Below are 27820 nucleotides of genomic sequence, written 5' to 3'. Positions count from 1 at the left end.
CGGGGTGTACAGACCCTGCAGAAATTCATGAGATTTCATCTTTTCTGTGTTGGCAGGGTGAGGGGAGACCACTTTATATATGTTAAAACAAGAAAAAACATGTTTTTCATATTAGGTCCCCTTTAAGTTCTGCACACTTTTGAGTAAATATCAGTAGTGTGCATTAATTTGGACATACTTCTCAGAGCCACGTGGCACTTCCTGCAGTTGGGAGGGGGAGTTGTTACCATGGTAACGACTCCTATTACAGCAGCAGTAGCAGCACCGCTCTGCTACCCACTGCTCTACCCACACGATAATGTGATAAATGATGAACTCATCTGGTTAATATCTTATGGACACCAAAGCAAAATCACACCTAATTACTCACATTTGAACTGTAGCGTGATGGTGGTGCTGCTGCAGCTTTGCTTGGTACCGGTAACGTTATCCTCCATTTTTGTTGGTTGCTAAGTATCTGCACAGCACTTAGCAACCAAACACCACTGCATTGCATTGTGGGAAGTTTCTGCTTAGCTAGTGTCCATCAATCCACACTAATAAATTTCTCCAGATGAGTATGGATAAGTGCATACTATTCTGTACGTACTAATGTTTCAGACACACTAAAAAATCACATACTGTTTTTGCTACTCATTAGGGTGAAAGTATAGAATTTCAGACACAGCTCAACTCTTAGCTGGTCTAGAGGAAAGAACTGCTTACATAAGTGGAGGGGGCGGAGTTATTAAGACCAACGGCAATAGCAAGACTGGGAGACGGAGACATTTTCATATAAGAATTAATCTGGATGCAGCAAAGCATCATGGGTCTGAGGAGGAGACGACCTGTCTTTTAGAGATGTGTCCACAGAGGTGCTATGTGGACCAAGTCCATATTAGAGCAAATACCTTGTTGTTGCTGCAACTTTCACGCAAACGCAGCGACGTAACTGATGTTTGAAGTGACGTGATGACGTGGCTCCCTTTAGCACCTGAGATATGGAAAAGCAAACTGGTTCTCAGCTGGTTCACAAGTTCAACGAGTTTTGAACCAGCAGCAGCACTGGCCCAGAACCAGCTCTGGAACCGGTTTGGTGGAAAAGGGGTATAAGCTGTTTCTGAGCAAGTGGCTTGTCACAGTCAGCATTTTACTGCCCGCACACGAGAGCTGGGTTACGAGGGAATGTGGCCCGCTTGCGTCTGGTTCCTGGCGCCTAACGACGCGTTGCCGATGGGTCGGCCAGGGAAAACTCCTCTGTGCATCGTAACTTGCTTCGAGGGTAGCTTTGTCCAGTATTTATGGTCACTAGGAAGCACAGAGGTGTAGCACAGACGCGGCACACTGTGCAGAGAGCATAAAACCAGCATAAAACCAGCCGCTACGAACAGACGTGTGAAGACGGGGTTAAACGTGGAGCTGTTGTTTCAGGCATCACATTCGTGCATGAGGGAATTGTTTAAACGCTGGAAAAAAAGGCTGCAGGGCTCTTACGTCTAAAAAGAGCAGATGGGGTTTTGAAATGTCATTTTTCATAATATAACAGTGTTATTACACACTGATGAGGTAAAACAAAACCCCCAACATCAACATTGTTATCAAATGTGAGAGATTTTGAAGCCTTTTTAGTCTCAGAGTGGTTGAATAGCGTTGAAGGTGACGGGAAGGCGAGCTTTTAACTTGTGTTTAAATCGATAAACCTCAAACGCTGCTTGCGGCTCTCACGCTGAGGTGAAAGCGTCTCTGGCCCGCCGCCGTCAGATAAGAGCTGTGAGCAGAACACGAGCACATTCCTCGGTGGGAGCTCGTCCTCGCACAGCAACCCTGAAGGAGACCCGTTTGCATGAAACGCTGCTCCATCGGGTCAAGCACCTTGTTCAGACCTGAGACTAAACAACAACCCCGGGAGATTTAAATACCTAGTTTGACTTTCAAATGTGGTAACGGCGATATTCAAAGCGGCGCTGCCGGGAAACGCTGCGTGGGCTGGTGAGAGAGGAGGGGAGGCTCCGGTGAGATAACGCCGTCTTCGTGAGGAGCGATTTTCTTCACGGCTCTGCAGCAGACGCGTTTGCTCGGCCTCACATTCCTGTCCTCTGCTGGGCAACGCCTCGCTGGCAGCGGAGGAAACATACCTGCCCTCCCGCACCATAAACACGCACGTGGACTTTGTGTGCATGTGTATTTAAAAGTCAGATTACTGTGTGGGAGATAGATTTGTAGTCAAGATAAACCAAGACCAAGACCAGAGAGTATCAAGACCAGTGTTGTGCAAGTTCCTACTTCTCATGAACTAGTTCAAAGTTCAGTTCAGTTCAGTGTAGTTTAAAAATGAATAGTTCACGTTCATAGTTCACCATTTTCATTTTGAACTAGTTCAAATTCAGTTCATTTCAATATTTTTAGGTGAGAAGTACGAATGAAACGCCACCCTATCCTAAAACTGTTCACTGTACGATCATGTATTGTCCTAGTGGCTTTTCAACTTTACTCAGAGGCTGTAAATCTCCAACAATGTAGTCCATTATCAGTTTGTCTCCCAGTTGCTGGGAAATCAGACCCCTGAAGGTGCAGCAGTGGGACTGGGGTCGTTTGGGGCTGTTGGGTCTTCTTGGTCTTTCCTGATGACTTTATTTGATTGTCAAGGACTTGCAGATATTTTCCTCACACTGGACTGATGCTTTAACTCCACATGATGTTTCAAATGTGAAGTTGACGAGGCAGACGTTCAGACTTGTTTTCTCAGCGCAGGTGGACATAATTTGCACAGAAAGGTTAGATTTTTACCGTCGGACTCCTTGGGAGACGATATGTAAAGTTCCCGCAGATAATGTTAAGCGGATCATCATCTCACGTCTCTCTCATCACTAGTCATGTACAGACTGCACCGGGTTCGGGCCGCCGTTGCCATGGAGATGGTGCCCGTTGTTATGCTAGTGTGCACTGCATTGTGGGTAATGTAGTGTGAAGTCATCGTTTCGTTGAGTATTTTAAATGTGAGCTGCTCCCGCTGGTGAAACGTATTCCGTAATAATTGGACCTAAACAGTGAAGCTGAAACTCACATAATCTGAACAGTTCAAATTCCAGTTCATGATCTGCAGAATGAACAAGTTCACGTTCAAGTTATTTATTTGTAAATATGTTGCGTTCAGTTCAACGTTCTCACAGAAATGAACGTGTTCAATGAACGCGTTCATTTGAACTCGTTCATGCACAACACTGATCCAGACCAAGACTAGTTCAGCTCAAGACTGAGACCAGAAACAAACCTAGTAATTTCATCATCCTGTGTGAGTTGTAGAACATCAGCACCATCCTGGATGTGAAATCTAACTTTTGAATCAGAATGCAAATATATCAACTTCTGCTTCAAAGTTGGACACTTTCACACGGTTTTTTGACCCCTAGTGTTCACTGGAGGAACTGCAGCTTTTTCCACTTCATCATAGAACATCACAGAAAGGTGGTCCAGAGTTAAGACTCGAGCCCTGGCCTGCCATGAAGTCGGCTTCCAGCTACGTTTAGCTGCCGTACTGAAACACTTTCATTTGCCTTACTAAGGAAATCTTTAAAAAAATAAAAGTTTAGTATCAACATAAAACTGCAGCAGCATTAGAAGCACATTTGGGTCCTTAATCCTCTTGTTTTCCCATCTATTCAATGCTATAGTTTGTGAACACTACTGTATTTCCCACATTTGAGGTGTTCAACATTTGCCAGTAAATGTTCAAGCATCAGTTTTACTATCTGCATTGCACACGTGTTTGTAAACTGTGACTGCTGTTTGTACCAGCTAGACGTATAGTCATGATAAACCAAGACCAAGACCAGAGAGTATCAAGACCAGGACTACTTTACCTCGAGACCAAAAACAAACCTAGTTATTCCTGATCCTGCTTGATTGTAGAACATCAGCTCCATCCTGGTTCAGCTAGTTTCCATATGAGCTTGTATTCAACTGCAGCACAATAACACAGAGAAGTGGATGATGATGTTGAACTCACTATAAATGTTTTCATCCATCAGCTGAGATCAGATATGTGTGGCGACTGCATTACCGCTATTTCTACACTATTGGAGGATTGACTCCAGTGCTTTTAAGGATTGACACGACTACTAACTAGTCCCAAAGTCCTCTAGCAGAATAACCAGCTCCAACACCCCCGTCCCCCTCAGAAAAGGAATGAATAGTAAATGTTACTGATTTAAATTGGACTTAATTTGTAGATGAAACATGAATTTTAGATATTAAAGATACAATTATCAACTTGAAATTACATTATTTACCATTATAGTAATCAGATTACACCGTATATCAGCATCACTGAAATGGACCTGATGCTTAATCAATCACAACAATATGTAAATATTATCCATATATTTATTCAAACAAGGCTGTTATAAACACAAAATTGTAATTAAATACAGACACATGCAGATGCAGCAAAACATTAAATCAGATGCAAAATACAAATAGTTTACAAAACTGTACATTAACAAGAGGAAGAACTGCTGATCACCAGATTCTGTCACCTTGGTGTGCAACGAGACCTGAGGAGACCGAGAGATCCAGACCAGGACCACAAAAAGGTCTCGAGCTACAATTCTAGCATGTGGATGTTCGCTGTGGCGGAGATGAATTTGCAGCTTCAGATGAGGTTTTTGTGAAACTCCCTCTAAATGAACATCAACCGAGGGCCTCATGGAGGTGACGGGGCTCCTGGCAGACTGGCGTTTTGTCGGCGTTATGCTCATTACAAGTGCAGAACTGCGGTTTCCAGAAGTGACACAACCAAACAACCTTATTAAGCCTTTAAAAAGCCGTCAGGTGACAGGAAGTGGGGGCTTTTATTTGATCAAAGGGGGGAGAAGGAGGAACTGTCTCTGAAACGGGAGGAATTCCCCTCAGAGAGTTGAGAGAGTTGTAGAGTTCACTGCCCTGGATGACCGGCACCTCTCATCATTGAAGATGTCAGAATTTACCGCTTAATTAAACTTTCAGCCGGAGGCTGAACAAGGGCCTCCTGTCCCGGGAAGTGTCAGTGATCGTCCGGTGACAATCATCTGACAGCCATTTAAGGTTGGTTAGTAAATATAATTAAAGAGGGGGGAAAAAAGTCCTCTAAAGTGGAACTGATATCACATCCGTTCTTGGTATTGATTGATATTTAAGACCCAGGTATGGGAATCATGTGGAACAAGATGCCTCTTTGTTTAGGTTTGAATTGGCTCCTTTCCAAATCATCCTCTGAAATCATTTATTATGTCATATACTTTTAAGTTTGCCAATGTATGCAATGTAATCTGCATGATGTAGAAATTGCCTTATAACATGCAGACTCTGATTTTAATACATTTTATCCAGGAAGTCGGTGGGTTTTGTGCGTTTTGGCGCCCCCCAGCGGTGGAATCAGGAACAGTCGGTCGTGAAATCGTCTTTTTTTTTCTAACTTTGTTTATTGAGCAACATTTTTCATATATCACACTTGTTCCAAGTGTTACAATCTCTTTTTTTTATATATTCTACTTTAAAAAAGAAAGAAAAGGAAATGATAGCAGCAATACTAAAAACAACAAGATAGAAAATAAACCATTCTTTTCCTCTAACAGCTAGTTTGTGAAATCATCTTTACTCGAATAAAACTTTGTGGGTTTGAATGTTGAGTCTTTAACTTTGGCTGGTTTGAAAGGTAACGATCTCCTGTCACCTTTTATGCAGAGCTCACTCAACTTTGATTGACAGAAAATCTTATTCTGTAGGAAACTGAATCAGTTCTGATGCCTGGTGGGAAAACGTGCTGCACTTTAATAAAATAATATTGGCATTTTATAGTCGACTCGGGCGACAAATTGACCTTCCATCCCTTCCTGTCTAGATTTGTGTTTTCATAGGCCGTGCAGCGACTCCCCAACATTCCTTGCTCCTCTTCAGTCCGTTAACTTCTGCTGTGAGTTACAAATACTGCTCAGAAAACAAAGCACAGTACTGCGGCCGAGGGTCTGTGGGGAGATCCTGACCGCCGTCCTCCCATGTGTGCAGTAATGACTGCACAAAGTCTGCCGAGACGTTGCACGCGCGGCCCAGAAGCGTTTCCTTGTCTCCAGATGAGCAGCATTCCTGGCCCAGAGCTCGGACCGGCGGTGATGACTTGTGCGTGACACCGTGTCACACAGCGACTATTCATATTCAAGCTGCATCACGGCCCGGCAGAGATCCAGGTTCAACCCGGTGTGAGGGGTTAACGCTGGTGGGGGTCACAGGCCACGCCCACTTTTACCTGGGGGACACGCTCAGGTGGAGCGCCGCCGCTCTGATGTCAGAAGGGTTCAGGGCTGGGGATCGATTCAAATAAGAATCGATTTGATCCCGATTCTTAAGATTCAGAATTATATGACTGTAGTTATGCTACATATGAATACTAGTATTATATTGAGATTCAACAGAAAGTATTGGCAGCTAATGATGCTGTAAGGACCAATCACCTCGCAGTATTCTGATATAACTGCTTTGCTGGCCAGAATTCTCAAACAGATCCAAGGCAGCAAACAGAGACGGACGAAATCGCTTTTGTTTTTTACCACATTCCGTTTTTATTTTTTCCATTTTTGGTCTTTTTCGGTTTTAAATTTTTGAAAATTTAGTTTTTAGCGTTTTATGCAAATGTAACCCAAGACAGTATAAAAAGTAATTAAATATAGACAATTTATACAATTAAAACTTTAATTGTTTTCATACCTTTAAACATATTTAAATGCAAAAACATGGCACAAGTTATTCTCATGTCCAACAAAACATTCCTCTTTTGGGCATAAACAAAAAAATACCAAAAGTTGAAATGTAGTAGTAGTAGTAATAATAATAATAATAATAATAATAATAATAACAATCCATTTTATTATTATTTATTATTAAAATTAAAAACTACAGGATAAAAAAAGATAAGAGATAAAAGATAAGATAAAGGATAAGAAACAAATCACACATTAAAAGCTGTTCGGAAGAGGTGAGTTTTGAGATGATGAAATTTGATTTCATCGTAATAATGAAAAAAAAAGAATCGATCTTAGACATACGAATCGATTTTTGGAATTAATATGAGAATTGATTTGGAATCGGAAAATCAATTTTTTTTCAACACGGGCCTAGAAAGGTTGTATTTATTCTGTACTTGGATGAATTTTGATTGACATTAATTGATTTTACCATTTTTACACATTAGTTTCATCATAAATTTGATTCTGTTTTTTGTTGTGCATGTGAGATGAAACGATGGTTGATGGTCTGCCTTCACGTTTGTGTCCAGGCTGCGCCATCGGCTACGGCTACTACGTCATGCCGGACTGCTGGGTCAACACGTGGCTCCATCAGCACTTCGTCCCCATCGCCATCGGAAACACGCTGTTCTGCACCAGCATGTCCTGTTACTCCAGGTGAGGATACCAGACCTGTTCTCGTGCACGTTTAAGCTAGGGTTGCCACCCGTCCCTTGAAATATGGAATTGTTACGTAATTGGTAATTAAAAGTTGCTTTCGGTATTAAACCAATATGGACATATATTATGTTCTTATTTATTGATGTCATAATATATAGGTGACGGTCGGAAAATTTGAATATATTGCAAAACTTACATTTGTAAATTCAACTAAAGGGGAAACAAACATATTATTTCCCACTACACTCAAAGTGAGATATTTCAAGCCTTTATTTGTTATAATTTTGATGATTATGGCTCACAGTTCATGAAAACCCCAAATAAAAAATCTCAAAAAATTTGAATATTTTATGAAATCAATAAACAATTCAATCATCAAAATTATAACAAGTAAAGGTTTAACATATCTTGCTTTGCACGTAATGAGACTATGTAATGTATTAGTTTCACCTTTTAAGTTGAACTATTGAAACGAATTAACTTTTACACCATATTCTAATTTTCCGACCTTCACCTGTAGCTATATTCTACATCTTGGCTGATGTGGACATACATAGCATAGGAGCAGAGGCTATTTCAGTTGCTAGTATGGTTGGCTGTCTGTACAGTCATGCAAGTTCAATGCTATTAAAGCACTTTAAACTTTAAATCAAAGCATTTAGTTTTTTCATATAAAATAAATAGTTTTGGGGATGACCGTTTTTTTGGCGCCTGCGCTGCTGAAATTGGGGCGTCCCTTATTTCTGTTTCTGAAAGGTGGCAACCCTAGTTTAAGCGTTAAAGAAAGGCGAGTCCTGCCTGGCAACCTGGGCAGGAACTGCTTGGCCTTCTGGGGCTTTGATGGAGGAGCATCATGTGATGCTGCTGCAGTAACCACCTCTGCACCGGGGCAGCAGCGGTTAACTTAATTCACCAGACAAATGAGCTTCTGTCCCTTTTTTCTAGTGTGAAAGTAAAACGGGTTTTCTGCCCCTGGGTTTGTCTTGGCAGGTTCCTGGAGCTGCAGTTCCCTCAGAGGAGTAAAGCTCTGCGGACGGCGGCGTTCATCGTGCCCTTCATCTTCGACACGGTGCCCCTGTTCTACAGGGTGAGTCCCCCCCAGCTGACCGGGCCTCACCGGGCTTTCACATGTTTCACAGGGTCATTTACATTTGTAAAATCATGTAAAAATGTGCTGGTGCCTTCAGGTAACCCCTGTAAATCCCAGCACTGACCAGTTTGTAAAGTTGCTTTCGTCAACGAAAATTATGACTAAATATCGTCGTCAACAAACCTGAGGAAAACCTGAGGAAAACGAGACGAGACGCAACCAAAATGCTGCTCATGTGACGATAACGATAGTTAAATATGCATTATCGTAGACCAGGGGTCGGCAACCTCAGGCACGCGTGCCATGATTGGCACGCGGCGGCATAATCATTGGCACACTAAATCAGCCTTTATTCACCGCACTACCCGCCCGTGCGCTCATGAAAGAAACTCCTAAAATAAAGAGTAAAAAGACAAGTAAAAGATGGGGGATTACTTGTAATTTTCCTACGTTTGTAGTTTCTAAACAGAAAACAAGCTTGATATTGTGATATTTAAATGTTCTTCTATTTTCATCCTGCCGCTCGCATTGAAAGCCGGGGGAAAGCGCTGTAGGAAACAGTCATGATGAGGAACGGCTGATCCAGTTAGTGGAAATGAGAAGTTATCTCTATGATTCCTCCTCATTTCAGCACAAAAACCTCAATAAAGTGGCAGAAAGAAATACTATCCTATTATCATATAGGTCCCGGAACATCGGGAGGGAGAGAAAAGGTCCTGTAAGTGGGGAAAAAAAACGTCGATTTAACGCAGTACCATAAATCAGCCTTCACAGACAGACAGCCAGGACGCGGCAGCAGCAGAAATGAAGAGGAGCCGGCAGCTCAGTTTAAAATACATTTTTGCAGCGGGACAAAAAGTGTTGCAGGTAGGCTGTGCAGAGATGAGTATGGGCTTGCCACCCGCCCCTTGAAATACGGAATTGTTACGTAATTGGGAATTAAAAGTTGCGTTCCGTATTGAACCAATACGGAACCCCTTTGCGCTCCGTTGCCTAGTTAAGCCTCATTTATGGTTCCGCGTTAAATCGACGCCGTAGGGTACGCGGCGACCCGCAATGTACGGCGTAGGTTCTGCGTTGGTCTGACGCAGAACCATAAATCAGCCTTTACCTCTCACTGCTGCTCACTGCACCGACACGCGCGACTTTAAACAAAAAAAAAAAAAGTCAAGTCAAGATGTCTCCAGGCTCCAGACACCCCACCTCGTCCTAAAGAGGAAACAGGTCTCTCTGAGGTGTGTCAGGCAGCATGCTGCAGGAACCTCCATAAACGTAATATAACATCCCAGAGGAGCCAGGCATCTGTTGCACAGTTCCTCATACCTGAAACATCCCCTGAGCTTGATGTGGTGTGATACGGGACATATATTATGCTCTTATTTATTGGTCATAATATACAAGTGAAGGTCGGAAAATAAGAATATATTGCTAAACTTAATTAGTTTCAGTAAATTCAACTAAAGGTGAAACAAATATATTATTTCCCACTACATGCAAAGTGAGATATTTCAAGCCTTTATTTGTTATAATTTTAATGATTATGGCCCACAGCTTATGAAAACCCCAAATAAAAAATCTCAAAAAATTTGAATATTTTATGAAATCAATAAAGAATTAAATAATCAAAATTATAACAAATAGTTCAGTGGAGCTCCTCGCACTGAACTTTGAGCAGACCTGTTCGGAGTTCCACACCACAGTTCTGAAAGACAAGGAGCTGCTTGTCTTTTGTCGTTTTGTCAATTAATTTAGGTGTGAAAGGGGGATTCTGGCCATTGTAGAAGTTTAAGATATGATTATCTTGATTTCAAGATTTATTCATGCATGAAGCATTAGCCATGATGATGAACGTGTTATTATGTTATCAAAATGCATCATTCTTTGCAAAAATTCAGATTTTTTGTGTGTATTCTTGCATTGATAAAAGATGTGATTATGGAGCTTTGAGACCACCAGAATGCACCATTTTGAGTCTATTTTTCAAAATTTTTCAGGGGGGCATGCCCCCGGACCCCCCTAGAGGGTTCGGGCGCGTTGCGCCCTCACTCGTCCGCGTCAAGAATTTTCCTCTTTTTTTAGGACAAGCTGTTCTGATGCGTGTAAAATATGCTTGCATGTGGCCTGTATAGAATATAATTCCAGGTGTGTTGGAAATGTTTTTGTATTTTGTGTCATACCGTAATGTAACTTTGTTTTAGCCTACTGTTGATTATGGCACATTCATTGACAAGAAATTTTCACACTGGCACTCCATGTCAAAAAGGTTGCCGACCCCTGTCGTAGACGAATAAAAACGAGACCAAAATGTAGATTCCAAAATAAAAACTCTGCTAAAATGTGTCTTCATTTTCGTTGACTAAAACGAGACGAAATGTTCAACCAAAGATCCTTAATGTCCATGTTTTCAGTAGTTTCTTTGGTTTAGTTCTGCTGGGTGACGTTAGTCCTCAATCCCAGTCGCTGCAGCGGGGAATCAGATCCAGAAGATGCAGCTGCAGGTTAGAGGCTGATGCCGTTAACGCAGAGCTCTAGGTTCACGTCAATTAAAAACAAAGTTACATAGAGAAACGCAGGGATCTTCTCTGGGGCTGGAGAAGAAGAAGAACCATCTTTGGATACACTTTCCTACATAGACGTGGAAAAGAAAACCCAATGTGTCGTCGGAAAAGAAAAAGATGGGGAGAAATGCGGAAAAATAAATATGTTGTAAACTCAAATTAGAGTCTTCTGTATCTGGAATGAATGTATTCTTGAGTCTATAAGGTAACAGTAATATGATAAAATAAAATGTCTTAGAATTGTCCAGGACCATTTTAGTCTAATTTTGGTCAAAGATTGTATTTAGCAAAAATAATTTTACAATTTCTGACTAAAATAAGACTAAAATGTTCAGTCTTTTAGTCGACTGAAACTTGACACGACTAAAAGGAGAATGAACGTGACTAAAACTAATTAAAACTAAAATGATAGCTTGACCCAAAGACTAGACTAAAACTAAAATTTAAACCGGCTGACAGAAACAACACTCCCAGTTTGTGCGTGATGACCAGGTCAGAAGTTCTGACCCGGTTCTGAATGTTTGGTTCTTGCAGATCCTCCTGTGCTGCGGGTGGAGCTGCGGTCCGAGCGGCGCCCTGTCCAGTCACTGCTACCACCTCCTGTTCGCCTTCCTCACCTGCTTCCTGTTCACCGCCCACCTCCCGGAGAGGCTGGCCCCCGGGCGCTTCGACTACTTCGGTAGGTCCTGCCGGTGTTGGGTTGAGGGTACCGGGTCGGTACCGGGCCTGGCTCACGGCCCGGAGGGTCGTCTTGGTTCTGCAGCCATGTGGTCTGAACCGCCGACCCGTGTGACCACGACACACATGTCCCCCCGTGAAGGTCCGTCATGGATGCAGAAAGACATGACATTTGTACAACCCGGTGAAATCCATTTAATTTTTTCCATTTTCTGTGTTTTTCGGTTTTTAATTTTTGAGAATTTTAGTATTTTATACAAATTTAACCCCAAGACAGTAAATAAAGTAATAAAATATAGACAATGTATTTAATTATAACTGAAAACTTTAATGTTTTCATACTTTTAAACATATTTAAAGGCAAAAACATGGCACTAGTTATTCTCGTCTTCATCAAAACATCCTTTTTTGGGCATAAACAAAACAATTCCGAAAGTTCTTTGTATGAAATAAATACTAAATACAATAAAATAAATAAAATTCAAACAACTCAAATAGCTCTTTCAATATCCATTTAAAGTGCAAAAAAAATCATTTTAGCTTGTTTCCTTTCTTAATTTTTTCAGACACATAGTTTATCATGACAAACTGTCCGATAACAGAAGAAACTACATTAGTTCTAATAAATATAGATACTATGAACTTCATTGAACCAATGTAACATTTTAAAATTTAAGCTGAAATTAGTGGCGCCTCTTGGAGCATTTTCTCAAAAGAAAAGTTCCTTTTAGTCCAGGAAAAAAAAACCCAAATAAACTTTTATGCAAATTCCTTCAGTTCTGTTATATTTGGCATTTAAAGTGAATTGTGATTTTAATCTCCAATTCTGTGATCGCAGATTTGCTAGGTCTCTACTTTTGTACCACAGAGCTTTGACCTTATGAGAAGACGTGCTTGTAGCAACGTTGCAGCTCCTCGCCGGGCCTTTAGTCCTCTCCTGCTCTCGAACGTTGTCCCTGCAGATCGTTGAACAATCGGCCACAAAAATAATACTGGCTCTTCATCAAACAGGAGTCTGATTTGACCTCCGCTCTCGTCTTTGTTCTCCGGATTGTTTGATGTCCTGAAGTTTCTGGGGACGGCAGCGGCGGCTCACACGCCTCTGAGCGCCGAGAAGTGAAAACAAAGGGGAGAAGAGGCAGATCGGGAACGAAACATCCCGTAAATATCCTGTAAATATCCCGTAAATATCGCGTAAACGGCACCAAGGAGCCGACTTCTGCTCGAGTCTTTAACGAAACAATCAACCTAACTTCAGACATGAGACGCTGGCTGCCGGCGAGTCTTTGGACGTCCACATATATGCTGAAGCCATCCTCCTCGGGCATAACCGGAGATTTAGTCTTATTTATTCTTCACAATGCATGATCTAAACTGAGACACCCTTTCAAAATAAAACGCCCCCCACCGAAGTTAGTACCAGAGATGACATTAAACCTCATCACCAGTGCCTCATGGGAGCTTTCCGGCCTACGAGGAGTTTAGAGGTCATCATTTAACGGGGGTGATGGATAGTTCAGGTGTGTGATAACACAACGCCGAGGAGAAAAGACATCAGTGATGCCTGCAGAGGAGCGAATGTTTACAACCCATCGTTGTAGGAAGCAGCATTGAGCCATTTTTACTGTTCACACATTCAAAAACGTTCATGACGGTTGAAAATCCCGCCAGGAGGGATTACCTTGGTCCTGGAGCCTCAGGCTCCTGAATACCGGCGCCGCCCGGAGGCAGATGTGAGGTCATCTGTCCGGCGGCCAACGCTCGGCCCAAACTGGGTCAGCGGGACAATGAACCCAAACACGGCGGCAGACCGAGATCGGGACGGCTGGACACAAGAGGAGAAACACACGAGTAAACACGAGTCTGCAAACCTCAGGGAGCTGAAAGGAAGCGAAGAAGTGATGACATCACTGAGGCGGGGCTAGAGGCGGAGTCACGGCGTTTATGTAGTTACTTTATGACATCACTTGCGACCACCAGAGGAAACTTTCCACTGATATAAGAAAGAGATGAACAGGTGCTGATGAAGGAGGTTAACAGGGATTTAAACATTTATATTTGCACTTGCCAAACGCTTGCTTGGGATCAAACCATTGACCCGGGTGTTCAAACTTACAAATCCTTTTAAGGATTAGACCTAGAATTAGACCGTGAAATGTTTTCATGAATGAATGTGTGTCGTCCTCCAACACCGCTGCATCTGTTCTCCGTGGTCGTGTGCTGCTGATGGAGAGATCACACATTTTCTTTATTTTCTTCCTACTAAGCTGGTTTTCTTTTTTATCTGTGCGCATTTCCAGGAAAAATACAACATATATATATATTTTATTTTATTTTATTTCAAAGATACAGAACAGACAAATGAAAAAAGAAAAGATAAATAAAAACCCTCCCCTCACCCTCAAAACAAACAAAACTTAAACCGATTCAGCATATCTCGTAAGAAAATAGTAAAGGTCACAATCACTACAATAAACTAATTATAATTAAAAAAAACTGTAAAAAGTAAAATGAGTAGTAAAGAAAGCAAGGAGGTTCCCATTGATACATTAGTCTTTTCTTTGAAACCACTGCAGTACAGGGTCCCACATTTTCTTAAACATCTCTTCCCTGTCTTCGTTACAAAGTCTCAGTCTCTCCAGGTGAAGCTTACCTCCCATTTCTCTCAGCCACAAGTCATATGTGGGTGCAGTGTCTGTCCTCTAAGTCCAGAGGATAAGCTTCTCTGCAATGACAGTTCCAAACAGAACAGCCTTTTTCTGATATTTGTTGGCAAAAGACAAAGGGGTAGTTGCCCCGAGAACGGCTTCAAGTGGATCCGGCTCCCAACATCTCCCATAAGCCATGAACATACCTTTCCAGTATGTATGAAGTTTACTGCATAACCAAAAAGAATGTACTAAATTACCACTCGCAGACTTGCATCTGTTGCAAATGGGTGAAACATTGGGAAAGAAACTGTGCAGCAAAATATTATAAATTGGTTTCATATCCAGTCTTTGAATAACTGAATTTTAAGATTCAAGATTTTCAACATATTTCATAACAATGAAATTACAGACAATTTAGGACATAAAATGTCCTAAATCATGAAAGAATGTGGTTTGTAATGTTCCTTTAAAGCCCCTCATGTAGTAATAACACTTCTGACCACGTGATCACTGACTAAAAGTCCAAACCCATCATGAAGTCCAGGCTGTCCCGCTAGAAATACTCTAGGAACAATGTTGAAGACGAAGATGAAAACGAGCTTGGATTTGTGCCTGAGGAAGATGAGGAGGAAGATGATTACTGAGAATTGTGGGTTTTCTGTTTTTTGCGCCACTGAAAAAGTACTCCATGTAAACAGACACCTGGAGTCTTGGAGTGTTGGAGTGTTGGAGTATTATCCGTTGATAAGTTGAATTTATTTGAACGGAGTAACAGTTACAGTGTAATGGTTTTTGGTGCTAGCAGTACCCTCTCTTTGCCTGAAGTGCATGTCATCTGCATTTCTCACCAAGTTAGTTGTGTCAAATCTTGTGGGAGGCAGTAAGGTAGTTATTAGGTGCCTTTTAAGGTAACTTCCTAAAGTTGTTGTGCATTTTGAGAATATGAAGGAGAGCAACAGTTCACATGAAAATCAAAAGTGTTGTGTTTTATTAAAAATGTATGGCTGGGCCATGTGACTAGTGAATGTGTAGGCATTATGCAGAGGTGTCAAAAGTATTCACATTCATTACTCAGGTAGAAGTATAGATACTAGAGTTTAAAAATACTCCGGTAGAAGTTGAAGTATCAACTCAAGTTTTTTACTCAAGTAAAAGTATAAAAGTACTGGTTTCAAAACTACTTAAAGTATAAAAGTAAAAGTAATGTAAGGGGGAAAAAAGCCATTAAGGACAAAAGCCATTGAAATGAATGCATCTTAGTATAATGCAAATATATTAAAGAACCATATATGTGTACTATTGAGCATTAACATGTGTTTCAGAGAGCAGGAGATATGATGACTAGTTGCCTATAAGTATTGTAATGGTGCAAAAAGTCAAACTTCAGAGGCATGTTATCATTTATCCTAACCTTTATTGGAATGTACATCCAAGTTTAGTTGCAGGAATCTGAGGGAACGGATGTAAGAACAAAACTGGACAAGAACATCTGAAACAACCACAACCAAATTCACTCTATCCGGATGGAGCAATTTAACTGGATAGTTTTTTTTTAAAGGCCGAAATGAAATAGAGTAACGAGGCTGTTTTTAAAATGTAAGGAGTAAAAAGTACAGATAATTGCGTGAAAATGTAAGGAGTAAAAGTAAAAAGTCGTCTGAAAAATAATTACTCCAGTGAAGTATAGATAACCAAAATTTCTACTTAAGTAAGGTAACGAAGTATTTGTACTTCGTTACTTGACACCTCTGGCATTATGTAAGAAATCAAAAGCACAAAATAAATGTTTTGCATATTTAAAAAAAAGAGATGCTCTAGGAATATTCCTGTGTTGCAACGCCGCCCCCGTGTGGTCAGAGGTGGTATTACGACATAGACTGATCCATTAAAGCTCAGCTGACACTTCCTTGTCCCCGTCCCCCTCAAGGCCACAGCCACCAGCTCTTCCACATCAGCGCCGTGGTGGGAACCCACTTCCAGATGGAGGGCGTCATCGCCGACATGGCGGCGCGGAGGGCGTGGCTCCAGGCCCACGGCGTGATGCCGTCTGTCCTCGGCACCGGGGGGGCCCTGGCCGTCAGCCTCGTCCTCAACCTGGGCATCATCGGCATTTTCAGCGCGCCGTTGCTGCGGAAACCGTGCCACGCCTCTGCGCTGGAGCGCAAGGAGCAGTGAGGGCGCGTCTTCCCCGGCGCCGCTCCTCCTCGTCCCGGAGGAAACGGATCCGGCCGCTCGACTCTCGCCACTAACCGCTCACAGTAGTCTAACGCTTCCCGTGGGAACACTTGTCCTAACGCCGCCGCACTCCCTCTGGGCTGGCGCGTTCGCCCGGGCGCTGAGGACCCCGGCGCTGCTCTGAGACGCCGTGGGTTGAAGGAAGCGCGCCGTGGCGCCGCCGCACATTCCTGCACCTCCATGACCTCTGTGACCCGTCAGGCTCCACCCGGAAGGTCCACTTTGAAAGTTTTTGGTTTTTTTCTCCCTCCTTTTTTCCAACATGTGACCAGAATCTCCTTCACTTTATCGATTATTTAATATTCTTGATAACTGGACTCATTGACGTTTCCTCATCCACAGAGGACTCTCATCTATTTCTAGTAATGGCTCCTCCCCCCACTTATCCACCCCCCCTGCACCTGACTGAGGTTGAAAGACGAGTACCACTTTTATGATCTCACATTCCCATGGCAACGCCGTGCCAGTCCTTTGCCCCCCTGGAGGTGTTCTGTAATACCCCTTTTCCACTAAACCGGTTCCGGGGCTGGTTCTGGTTCTGGGCCAGTGCTGAGTTTGGAACCGAGCTTTCTGTTTCCACTGACAAAGAACCGGTTCCAAGGTAGCACCAACTCTTTGCTGGGTAGTAAGTAGTAAGTAAAGAACTGCTTACGTAAGCAGAGGGGGGCGGAGTTATTGAGACCAATGGCAATACCAAGACTGGGAGACGGAGACATTTTCAAATAAGAATTCATCTGGATGCAACAAATCATCATGGGTCTGAGGAGGAGACGACCTGTCTTTTAGTACGGTGGCCGAGACCCGTCATTGCTGAAAATTAAAGAAACGCTGCAAATAAAAAGAAACACCGCTGAAGATAAAATAAACGCTTTGCAAATAAAATAACCTCTGCAAATAAAAACAAACGCCGTTACAAATCAAAGAAACGCTGCAAATATAAAGAAACGCCGCTGCAAATAAAAAAAAAACACGCAAATAAAAAAGCCACAAAGGAAGTGAATTACCGGGGACTATTTTTGCTGATGCACCAGCGTTTTTTACGTGAGAGGAGAATAAGAAGACAAATCGGACGTAAGTGAAAAGGAATAAATAAGAAGAGCGAGGAATAACAAGAACAATGAAAATAAGTGAAAAGGTTAGTGTTCAACGTCGGTATGTGTAATTTTTAATGTGCAACACCGGTGCATCGGCAAAAATAGTCCCCGGTAATTCACTTCCGTTGTGGCTTTTTTATTTGCGTGGTTTTTTAATTTTATTTGCAGCGGGGTTTATTTATATTTGCAGCGGCGTTTCTTTTTGTTTGCAGCGTTTATTTTATTTGCTAAGCGTTTATTTTATTTGCAGCGGCGTTTATTTCTGTTTACAGCGTTACTTTTATTTTTTAGCAATGGCGGGTCTCGGCCACCGTATTTTAGAGATGTGGTTCACGGAAGAGCTACGAGGACCAAGTCCTATTAGAGCAAATACATTGTTGATGCTTCAACTTTAACGCAAACGCAGCGACGTAACTCATGTTTGCAGTGACGTAATGACGTGGCTCCCTTTAGCACCCGAGCTGTGGAAAAACAGTTGAACGAGTTGTAAACCAGCAGCAGCACTGGCCCAGAACCAGTTTGGTGGAAAAGGGGTAGCCGCCGTCAACGTGCATGAGCTTCAATCGCACTTAAAACCTCCACCGACCAGGGAAACATCATAAAATCCCGGTTTTTGGTTTGGTCCTGAAACACATTAGTTTTTAGTTGAGTTTTATAATTTGATGATGGAACTAAGAAAAAAGCATACGGAATAACCAGCTATTCCCTCCCTCCCCGTTAACTTTTGGGTGCCAAAACATCACAATGAATATTAACCATCCTTATTTACTGACGAAAACTTTTTTTTTTTTTTTTTACACGTGTAAGTATTGTTTACAACTACCACTAAAATAATGTTGCATCTATTTATACTGTAGAATATCTATTTATTGCTTGTTTTAGGTGCTTAAACGACATAAAAGGATAAGTGTTGCTATTACAACAATAACGCTCTGCTAAAATCTCAATAAAAGTAATTTTTTGATCAAGATTGCTCTTAAAACGAGTGAAAAGGGAAACATTAGGGAGGTTGTTTTTGGTTTTGTTTTTAAATGTTAGATTTCATCCCTGAGAGACGACGCAGATGAATAAATCTTAACTTTAGAAATAAACTTTCCGCTTGTTTTAAGTGAAATTTTGGATCCAGAAATGACTTTAGAGACACACGCTCACACGCGCGCTTAATCCAGTGGGTAGACGTTTAAATTTGAGGGGAAATGCATGTGATATTATGGGATTGAGGCGAGTTTTCAAGTATCGCGTTGATGGAAGCAGAGAGAAGGAGACGGATCACGCAGCGCGCACACTTTAGTGCCCCAGCAGTTATTGTTTAGACGTCCAAACACGTCATCGACACGCACTTCGGCCAAACCTCCAGCCCTGCAGGGCAGCGGCCGATGCTCGGCGTCTCTGAAGTCATCACCTTACAGCCTTCCTCACTTTGACCCGGTTGGTTCCCGGAATCGCGGCATTATGGGCTGTATAGAGGGAATGCGCATGACGTCACGGATGCGGGTTACTCCCACTGAGTGGCAGAAAGACTGAGTGGGAGCGTAAACTTTCAGTTTGAGCAACTCAAAAACATCTAAAATGGGAAAGAGCTGTTGTGCGATTGACTGTACTCATAGATTTAGCTAGAAATTGGAGTTATCGTTTTACAGACTGCCGAAAAATAAGCTTAAGAGAGACAAATGGATCGCTGCAATTCGCAGAAACAACTGGATTCCAGGCACCGAAACGTGGATTTGCCGTTCCCATTTTGTATCAGGTAATGTTGGATTTTTGGGTAGCTAACGTTAAACGGTCAAATCATAAAGTTCTGTGTCCTCATCACTTTAATTTCCCCAACAAATCCTTTTGCATCCATTTTTGCCACTCAGTGAGAGTAAGGGGGCTGGTCCAGTGGGGAAGTGACGTCAATGCAGACCCTCTATTTGGTTGCCGACACTGAAACCGGTATTCTGTCGATCCATGCTACCCGTCGAGAACTGCTACTTTGTGGTTCTGCGCACAGTCGATTTTCAAAGTTTGATTGCCACGGCCATCATTTCTTGCATCCCTTCAGTCCACGCTGAAAAATATTGTAATGTTAGATTTTCCTGTCATCTACTGTTTTAAATGGTTTTTGAAATGAGAAATTGAGACAATTTTTGTTTGTGTGCCTTTACTTTTATTTCTTATTATTTTATACTTATTATCAATCCAAAAATAGTGATTACAAAATTGATAATTTGGGGGGTGTAAGTATGCTGACATGCATCCTGCAGTAGCAGTGACTTGATTAGTATCTTACCTGAATGCATTAAGTGACGGGAACATTATTTGATAGGATGTTACTGGACTATCAAATGATGCTACCCCTGAAATATTGATTTAAAATTGATAATATGGGATGTTGAGTATTTGATCCTTCAAAATACATTACAGGACTGTCTCAGAAAATTATAATATTGTGATAAAGTTCTTTATTTTCTGTAATGCAATTTAAAAAAAAAAAATGTCATACATTCTGGATTCATTACAAATCAACTGAAATATTGCAAGCCTTTTATTATTTTAATATTGCTGATTATAGTTTACAGTTAAGATTCCCAGAATATTCTAATTTTTTGAGATAGGATATTTGAGTTTTCTTAAGCTGTAAGATCAGCAATATTAAAATAATAAACGGCTTGCAATATTTCAGTTGATTTGTAATGAATCCAGAATGTATGAGATTTTTGTTTTTGTAATCGCATTACAGAAAACAATATTCTAATTTTCTGAGACAGTCCTGTACCCATGACATGAATTGCATTACACTTTGTGAACATTATACGATAAAGAGAAGAAAAAAAAACAATTCTATCGCTTTATTTGATATCAATTCAGTCATTCGCCTTTATTTAACCAGGTCATTAAGAACATTCTTATTTACAATGACGGGCTGGCAAGAGACAAGGACCACAAGACAAGGACGTGATTTAGGGAGTAAAACACAGTAAAATTGTAGCTCTACAAAGGTAGAAAACCATTAGGTAGCATTTTTTGATAGGGTAGCAAAATTCAACAGAACACAGGTTTGTTTCTCAGATATGCACTTTTTTCCCCCTCTCTCCTCCACGCACGTTTCCAGCCTCAGAGGGTGGAAGCTCCACCTCAGGTGGAAACTCCTCTGAACCGCAGCATTTCTGTCAAAAAGGTCCAACCCGGTCGTTCAGCTCTTTAATTCCGTTTCAAGCCTCCCGAACCGGATCACTGTGGCTCTCCAAGCGGGTTCTGTTGTGCAGGACACGTGGAGATGCAAAAAACACAAAACCATTGAGTTATTTGTGCCCATTTTTGAATCGAAAAGTTTACTGAAGGATGATCAATAATGTGTAACAGAGAGGAAGCTGAGTGGGAGGAGCCAGTCGGTGCAAGAGTTTAGAGATAAAAGTTATTGGTGCCTTTTTTTTTTAATTACATTTTATACAACGTTCATGGTGATATAATGCTCTGTTTTAAAAAAAAAAACAAAGTACTTTTAAACTGTATAAATACTTATTTGTTTTTTTGCTGTGTATTATTTGTAATTTGTTCTACTAGACTTGTGTAATAAATTAATGCTTTTATAAATGTAATGATTGTGACGTCATTTCTTCTGTTTATACACATTTAAGATTTTGTGTATTTATAAAGAAATGAGACACGTGATTTTCCTCAGATGTCTTTAAATGTCTTGAATTTATGATGTTTTCTAAGAAAAGAGTTTGCAACAGGTAATTTTTGACATCAGTTACTTAAGTTACTTAAAAAAATTAGGCTACTGATCCAGAAATAACTTCTTTTTTTTCTTTATTTTGAAGCATTTTAGTAGTCTTAAGTAACGTCTGTTGGGAAAAATACAAGAAAATACAAACATTTCAGGACACTTTCTGCAGTTATTTGGTTTAAATTTCCTTGCAGTGTGCGCGGGTGACCAGCAGGGGGCACTGCAGCACAAGTAAGCCTCTTGCAAACGTTAATGATGATTTTTATTTCTTTTTTTGTCAGCAGGGGAGCCTGAATTAAACTTTTACGTGTCAGCAAATGAGCTGCAGGTAACACTGTCACCTAAAGGAAGAAAAAGAGGAGGATTTACCAGGCGTCAGGTGGAGGAGGAGATGTTCCTGGGTGTCCCTTTTATTATTACTGTTATTTAGGAGATGAGGTCACATAAGGAGGCCTTGACAGAAAAATTAATTTAAAGGAAGCTGCCAGCGTTAAAACAACCCCAGCTCTATTATTAGATGGAGAGAAGGTAACCTTTCATTGAGGAACAAACAGACGTGAAAATTTGGTTTTTAGCGTTTTATGCAAATGTAACCCAAGACAGTATAAAAAGTAATTAAATATAGACAATTTATACAATTATAACTGAAAACTTTAATTGTTTTCATACCTTTAAACATATTTAAAGGCAAAAACATGGCACAAGTTATTCTCATGTCCAACAAAACATTCCTCTTTTGGGCATAAACAAAAAAATACCAAAAGTTGCAATGTAGTAGTAGTAATAATAATAATAATAATAATAATAACAATCCATTTTATTATTATTTATTATTAAAATTAAAAACTACAGGATAAAAAAAGATAAGAGATAAAAGATAAGATAAAGGATAAGAAACAAATTACACATTAAAAGCTGTTCGGAAGAAGTGAGTTTTGAGATGATGAAATTTGATTTCATCGTAATGATGAAAAAAAAAAGAATTGATCTTAGACATACAAATCGATTTTTAGGAATTAATATGAGAATCGATTTGGAATCGGAAAATAAATTTTTTTTCAACACAGGCCTAGAAGGGTTGTAATTATTCTGTATCTGGATGAATTTTGATTGACATTGATTGATTTTACCATTTTTACACATCAGTTTCGTCATAAATTTGATTCTGTTTTTTGTTGTGCACGTGAGATGAAACGGTGGTTGATGGTCTGCCTTCACCGTTTGTGTCCAGGCTGCGCCATCGGCTACGGCTACTACGTGATGCCGGACTGCTGGGTCAACACGTGGCTCCATCAGCACTTCGTCCCCATCGCCATCGGAAACACGCTGTTCTGCACCAGCATGTCCTGTTACTCCAGGTGAGGATACCGGACCTGTTCTCATGCACGTTTAAGCTAGGGTTGCCACCCGTCCCTTGAAATACGGAATTGTTACGTAATTGGTAATTAAAAGTTTCTTTCCGTATTGAACCAATACGGACATATATTATGCTCTTATTTATTGATGTCATAATATACAAGTGAAGGTCGGAACATTTTAATATATTGCAAAACTTCATTTGTAAATTCAACTTAAGGTGAAACAAATATATTATTTCCCACTACACTCAAAGTGAGATATTTCAAGCCTTTATTTGGCTTTAATTAATTAATTTTGATTATTATGGCTCACAGTTCATGAAAACCCCAAATAAAAAATCTCCAAAAATTTGAATATTTTATGAAATCAATAAACAATTCAATCATCAAAATTATAAGAAGTAAAGGTTTAACATATCTTGCTTTGCATGTAATGAGACTATGTAATATATTAGTTTCACCTTTTAAGTTGAACTATTGAAATAAATTAACTTTTACACCATATTCTAATTTTCCGACCTTCACCTGGTTGGCTGTCTGTACAGTCATGCAAGTTCAATGCTATTAAAGCACTTTAAATCAAAGCATTTAGTTTTTTCATGTAAAATAAATTGTTTTGGGGATGACCCTTTTTTTTTTGGCGCCTGCGCTGCTGAAATCGGGGCGTCCCTTATTTCTATTTCTGAAAGGTGGCAACCCTAGTTTAAGCGTTAAAGAAAGGCGAGTCCTGCCGGGCAACCTGGGCAGGAACCGCTCAGCCTTCTGGGGCTTTGATGGAGGTGCATCATGTGATGCTGCTGCAGTAACCACCTCTGCACCGGGGCAGCAGCGGTTAACTTAATTCACCAAACAAATGAGCTTCTGTCCCTTTTTCTAGTGTGAAAGTAAAACAGGTTTTCTGCCCCTGGGTTTGTCTTGGCAGGTTCCTGGAGCTGCAGTTCCCTCAGAGGAGTAAAGCTCTGCGGACGGCGGCGTTCATCGTGCCCTTCATCTTCGACACGGTGCCCCTGTTCTACAGGGTGAGTCCCCCCCAGCTGACCGGGCCTCACCGGGCTTTCACATGTTTCACAGGCTCATTTACATAAAATCATGTAAAAATGTGCTGGTGCCTTCAGGTAACCCCTGTAAATCCCAGCACTGACCAGTTTGTAAAGTTGCTTTCGTCAACGAAAATTATGACTAAATATCGTCGTCAACAAACCTGAGGAAAACCTGAGGAAAACGAGACGAGACGCAACCAAAATGCTGGTCATGTGACGATAACGATAGTTAAATATGCATTATCGTAGACGAATAAAAACGAGACCAAAATGTAGATTACAAAATAAAAACTCTGCTAAAATGTGTCTTCATTTTCGTTGACTAAAACGAGACGAAATGTTCAAACAAAGATCCTTAATGTCCATGTTTTCAGTAGTTTCCTCTGGTTTAGTTCTGCTGCTGGGTGACGTCACGTCAATCTCAGTCACTGGAACGGGGAATCAGATCCAGAAGAGTTAGAGGCTGATGCCGTTAACGCAGAGCTCTAGGTTCATGTCAATTAAAAACAAAGTTCCATAGAGAAACGCAGGGATCTTCTCTGGGGCTATAGAAGAAGAAGAACCATCTTTGGATACACTTTCCTACATAGACGTGGAAAAGAAATCAAATTAGAGTCTTCTGTATCTGGAATGAATGTATTCTTGAGTCTATAAGGTAACAGTAATATGATAAAATAAAACGTCTTTGAATTGTAAAATGGGTTTGGCTAAATACAATCTTTGACTAAAACTAGACTAAAATGGTCCTGGACAATTCTGACTAAAATAAGACTAAACTTCTCAGACTTTTAGTCGACTGAAACTTGACACGACTAAAAGGAGAATGAACGTGACTAAAACTAATAAAAACTAAAATGATAGCTTGACCCAAAGACTAGACTAAAACTAAAATTGAAACCGGCTGACAGAAACAACACTACCAGTTTGTGCGTGATGACCAGGTCAGAAGTTCTGACCCGGTTCTGAATGTCTGGTTCTTGCAGATCCTCCTGTGCTGCGGGTGGAGCTGCGGCCCGAGCGGCGCCCTGTCCAGTCACTGCTACCACCTCCTGTTCGCCTTCCTCACCTGCTTCCTGTTCACCGCCCACCTCCCGGAGAGGCTGGCCCCCGGGCGCTTCGACTACTTCGGTAGGTCCTGCTGGTGTTGGGTAGAGGGTACCGGGTCGGTACCGGGCCTGGCTCACGGGCCGGAGGGTCGTCTTGGTTCTGCAGCTCATGGCCGTGTGATCCGAACCGCCGACCTGTGTGACAACGACACACATGTCCCCCCCGTGAAGGTCCGTCATGGATGCAGAAAGACATGACATTTGTACAATCTGGTGAAATCCATTTAATTTTTTCAATTTTCTGTGTTTTTTGGTTTTTAATTTTTGAGAATTTTAGCATTTTAAACAAATTTAACCCCAAGACAGTAAATAAAGTAATAAAATATAGACAATTTATTTAATTATAACTGAAAACTTTCATGTTTTCATACTTTTAAACATATTTAAAGGAAAAAACATGGCACTAGTTATTCTCATCTTCATCAAAATATTCTTTTTTGGGCATAAACAAAACAATTCCCAAAGTTCTTTGTATGAAATAAATAGTAAATACTAAAATTCAAACAACTCAAATAGCTCTTTCAATATCCATTTTAAGTGCAAAAAAAAATCAATCGATAACAGAAGAAACTAGTTCTAATAAATATAGATACTATGAACTTCATTGAACCAATGTAACATTCTGAAATTTAAGCTGAAATTAGTGACCCCTCTTGGAGCATTTTCTCAAAAGAAAAGTTCCTTTTAGTCCAGGAAAAAAAAACCCAAATAAACTTTTATGCAAATTGCTTCAGTTCTGTTATATTTGGCATTTAAAGTGAATTGTGTTTTTAATCTCCAATTCTGTGATCGCAGATTTGCTAGGTCTCTACTTTTGTACCACAGAGCTTTGACCTTATGAGAAGACGTGTTTGTAACAACGTTGCAGCTCCTCGCCGGGCCTTTAGTCCTCTCCTGCTCTCGAACGTTGTCCCAGCGGATCATTGAACAATCGACCACAAAAATAATACTGGCTCTTCATCAAACAGGAGTCTGATTTGACCTCCGCCCTCGTCTTTGTTCTCGGGATTGTTTGATGTCCTGAAGTTTCTTGGGACGGCACCGGCGGCTCTGAGCGCCGAGAAGTGAAAACAAAGGGGAGAAGAGGCGGATCAGGAACGATGCAGAAATATCCCGTAAATATCCCGTAAACGGCAGCAACTTCTGCTCGAGTCTTTAACGAAACGATCAACTTGACTTCAGACATAAGACACTGGCTGCCAGCAGGTCGTTGGATGTCCACATATATGCTGAAGCCATCCTCCTCGGGCAAAACTGGAGATTTAGTTTTATTTATTCTTCACAATGCATGATCTAAACTGAGACACCCTTTCAAAATAAAACGCCGCCCACCGAAGTTAGTACCAGAGATGACATTAAACCTCATCACCAGCGCCTCATGGGAGCTTTCCGCCTCCAGGGGAGTTTAGAGGTCATCATTTAACGGGGTGATGGATAGTTCACGTGTGTGATAACACAACGCCAAGGAGAAAAGACATCAGCGGTGCCTGCAGAGGAGCGAATGTTTACAACCCATCGTTGTAGGAAGCAGCATTGAGCTATTTTTACTGTTCTTACACTCAAAAACGTTCATGACGGTTGGAAATCGCGCCAGGATGGATTACCTTGGTCCTGGAGCCACAGGCTCCTGAATACCGGCGCCGCCCGGAGGCAGATGTGAGGTCATCTGTCCGGCGGCCAACGCTCGGCCCGAACTGGGTCAGAGGGACAATGAACCCAAACACGGAGGCAGACCGAGACCGGGACGGCTGGACACAAGAGGAGAAACACACGAGTAAACACGAGTCTGCAAACCTCTGGGAGCTGAAAGGACGTGAAGAAGTGATGACATCACTGAGGCGGGGCTAGAGGCGGAGTCACAGGGTTTATGTCGTTTCTTTAGGACATTACTTGCGACCACCAGAGGAAACTTTCCGCTGATGTAAGAAAGAGATGAACAGGTGCTGATGAGGGAGGTTAACAATTTTTGATTTAAACGTTTATCTTTGCACTTGCCAAACGTTTGCTTGGGATCAAACCATTGACCCGGGTGGGGGTTATTTGTTCAAACTTACAAATCCTTTTAAGGATTAGACCTAGAATTAGACCTAGAAGTCTGTTTTCATGAATGAATGTGTGTCGTCCTCCAACACCGCTGCATCTGTTCTCCGTGGTCGCGTGCTGCTGATGGAGAGATCACGCATTTTCTTAATTTTTTTCCTCCTAACTACTCCTTTTTATCTGTTCACATTTCCAGGAAAAATACAACATATGTATGTATGTATATATATATATATATATATATATATATATATATATATATATATATATATATATATATATATATATATATATATATATATATATATATATTTTTTTTTTTTTTTTTTTAAATTTTATTTCAAAGATACAGAACAGACAAATGAAAAAAGAAAGGATAAATAAAAACCCTCCCCTCACCGTCAAAACAAACAAAACTTGAACAGATTCAGCATATCTCGTAAGAAAATAGTAAAGGTCACAATCACTACAATAAACTAATTATAATTTTTAAAAAAACTGTACAAAGTAAAAAGTAAAATGAGTAGTAAACACAGCAAGGAGGTTCCCATTAATACATTAGTCTTTTCTTTGAAACCACTGCAGTACAGGGTCCCACATTTTCTTAAACATCTCTTCCCCGTCTTCGTTACAAAGTCTCAGTCTCTCCAGGTGAATCTTACCTGCCATTTCTCTCAGCCACAAGTCATATGTGGGTGCAGTCTCTGTCCTCCCAGTCTGGAGGATAAACTTTTTTGTAATGACAGTTCCAAATAGAAAAGCCTTTTTCTGATATTTGTTGCCAAAAGACTAAGGGGTAGTTGCCCTGAGAACGGCTACAAGTGGACCCGGCTCCCAACATCT

The 27820-nt window shown here is 41.0% G+C and overlaps 1 protein-coding gene across 3 annotated transcripts in view; it reads left to right on the top strand.

Annotated features, from left to right (window-relative positions):
- The window catches only part of paqr6 (progestin and adipoQ receptor family member VI), a 77199-nt gene that overhangs the window by 42780 nt on the left and 6599 nt on the right, over positions 1–27820 (top strand). For all 3 annotated transcript variants that reach the window (XM_061717439.1, XM_061717441.1, XM_061717438.1), the window contains exons 5-10: positions 7286–7412; positions 8406–8502; positions 11598–11742; positions 22665–22791; positions 23714–23810; positions 24815–24959. In XM_061717439.1, the coding sequence (XP_061573423.1) occupies positions 7286–7412; positions 8406–8502; positions 11598–11742; positions 22665–22791; positions 23714–23810; positions 24815–24959 (738 nt within the window). The remainder of the gene's footprint in view (positions 1–7285; positions 7413–8405; positions 8503–11597; positions 11743–22664; positions 22792–23713; positions 23811–24814; positions 24960–27820) is intronic.

This window comes from Cololabis saira, chromosome 3, assembly GCF_033807715.1.
Source record: "Cololabis saira isolate AMF1-May2022 chromosome 3, fColSai1.1, whole genome shotgun sequence".
Classification (NCBI taxonomy): Eukaryota; Metazoa; Chordata; class Actinopteri; order Beloniformes; family Belonidae; genus Cololabis; species Cololabis saira.
This window is presented reverse-complemented; position numbering and strand designations above follow the sequence as displayed.